General features: G+C 39.4%; 1 protein-coding gene across 2 annotated transcripts in view; it reads left to right on the top strand.

Moving 5' to 3' along the window:
- Positions 1–1,695, top strand: part of trpc7b (transient receptor potential cation channel, subfamily C, member 7b) — a 68,376-nt gene that overhangs the window by 45,186 nt on the left and 21,495 nt on the right. For both annotated transcript variants that reach the window (XM_016570977.1, XM_016570978.1), the window contains exon 5: positions 527–743. In XM_016570977.1, coding sequence (XP_016426463.1) covers positions 527–743 — 217 coding nt within the window. The remainder of the gene's footprint in view (positions 1–526; positions 744–1,695) is intronic.

Here is a 1,695-nt window from a genome sequence, read left to right as displayed (position 1 = left end):
CTCAAAAACCTTAATTGTGACCATGGACCACAAAACCAGTCATAAGGGTCAATTTTTCGAAATTGAGATTTATACATCATCTGAAAGCTGAATAAATAAGCTTTCCATTGATGTATGGTTTGTTAGGTTAGGACAATATTTGTCCAAGATACAACTATTTGAATATCTGGATTCAATAGGAAATTTACGAAATATCTTCATGGAACATGATCTTTACTTAATATCCTAATGATTTTTGGCATAAAAGAAAATAATTTTGACCCATACAATGTATTTTTGGCTATTGCTACAAATATACCCCAGCGACTTAAGACTGGTTTTGTGCTCCAGGGTCACAATTTATTTTCGTCTGAAGAAAGAAAGTCTTTAACATTTTTGGTTGACATGGGGGTGAGTAAATTATCAGGAAATTTTTTTATTCTGGAAGTGCATTATGGGCTTCAATCATTTCTATTTAAAGTTATTGTATCTTAGATTTGTTATATACTGTTATATAATATCTCATGTTCATCTTTCTGTCTTCCAGTTGGGTCAGATATTACGGAGTCCTTTCATGAAGTTTGTCGCTCACGCCGTGTCGTTCACCATCTTCCTGGGTCTGCTGCTTCTGAATGCGTCGGACCGGTTCGAGGGTGTGAAGAACCTCCCCAACGAGACCATAACGGATCATCCGCGGCAGGTGTTTCGTGTCAAGACCACGCAGTTCTCCTGGACTGAGCTCCTCATCATGAAATGGGTTCTGGGTAAGACCTGGGTCAGGGTGTGTGTGTGTGTTATTCTGACCCCCGCAGCGCTGTCTGTCTGCACAGATAATGGAAGGTAAAATTATTCTGATTATAGATGTGTTTCAGTGGTGTGTTTCACCACATCTGTATGCACGCATGTGTGTAAGAAAAAAATAAGGCAGGTTTTATTCCACTTTGAGAGAACCTCATTGTCAAGTGATTTGTTTTTATAGTAATTTAATTAAATAATAATAGTTTTATTAATATTTAGGGTCAGGGATTTGAACAGCCACTGGTACTATTTCTCAATTCATTCAGTTTGCTGAGAGATGTGCTATTACTTTACAATTCTTATAACCTATACTTTTTTATTATACTTTTTAAAAATCATTTTATCAATATCAATATGTATATATATATTGTAACGGGGTGAAGAATCACACGACAAGGAAATCTCAATCAATACCCCGGAGGGTGGATTTATTGGTGTGGTGGGTGATAGGGAGAAAGGTCCAGGTAGGTGCTCCGGTGCCGTGAGTGCTCTCTTCCGTCTTCCCAGTGCAGAGGGTCCATGCAGTGCTCCTGTCGTGTATGTGCTTGTGTGTGTGTGTGTGGCCGCCGCCTGATGAGCTGCAGCTGTGACCGATCAGCCTGTGATGAGGACGGCCAGGTGTTCCTTGCTTGTTTCCAGGGCGACGCTGATGAAGTATATATATATATACAATATATATATATGTATGTGTGTGTGTGTGTGTATATATGGTGGATTTTTACAATCTGCCCCTAAGACAAGGGTTAAATGATAAAGTGTGTACTAAAACACATTTCAACTCCCAACTTACACTCTAAAAAATGCTGGGTTAAAAACAACCCAGTGCTGGGTAAAATAGGGACAAACCCAGCAATTGGGCTGTTTTGACCCAGCGGTTGGGTTAAATGTTTAACCCAACCTTCTGGGTAGTAACCCAAC

This window comes from Sinocyclocheilus rhinocerous, unplaced genomic scaffold (assembly GCF_001515625.1).
Source record: "Sinocyclocheilus rhinocerous isolate Xijiao unplaced genomic scaffold, SAMN03320098_v1.1 scaffold50, whole genome shotgun sequence".
NCBI lineage: Eukaryota > Metazoa > Chordata > Actinopteri > Cypriniformes > Cyprinidae > Sinocyclocheilus > Sinocyclocheilus rhinocerous.
The sequence above is the reverse complement of the archived record's forward strand: the minus strand, read 5'-3'. Positions and strand labels throughout refer to the sequence as shown.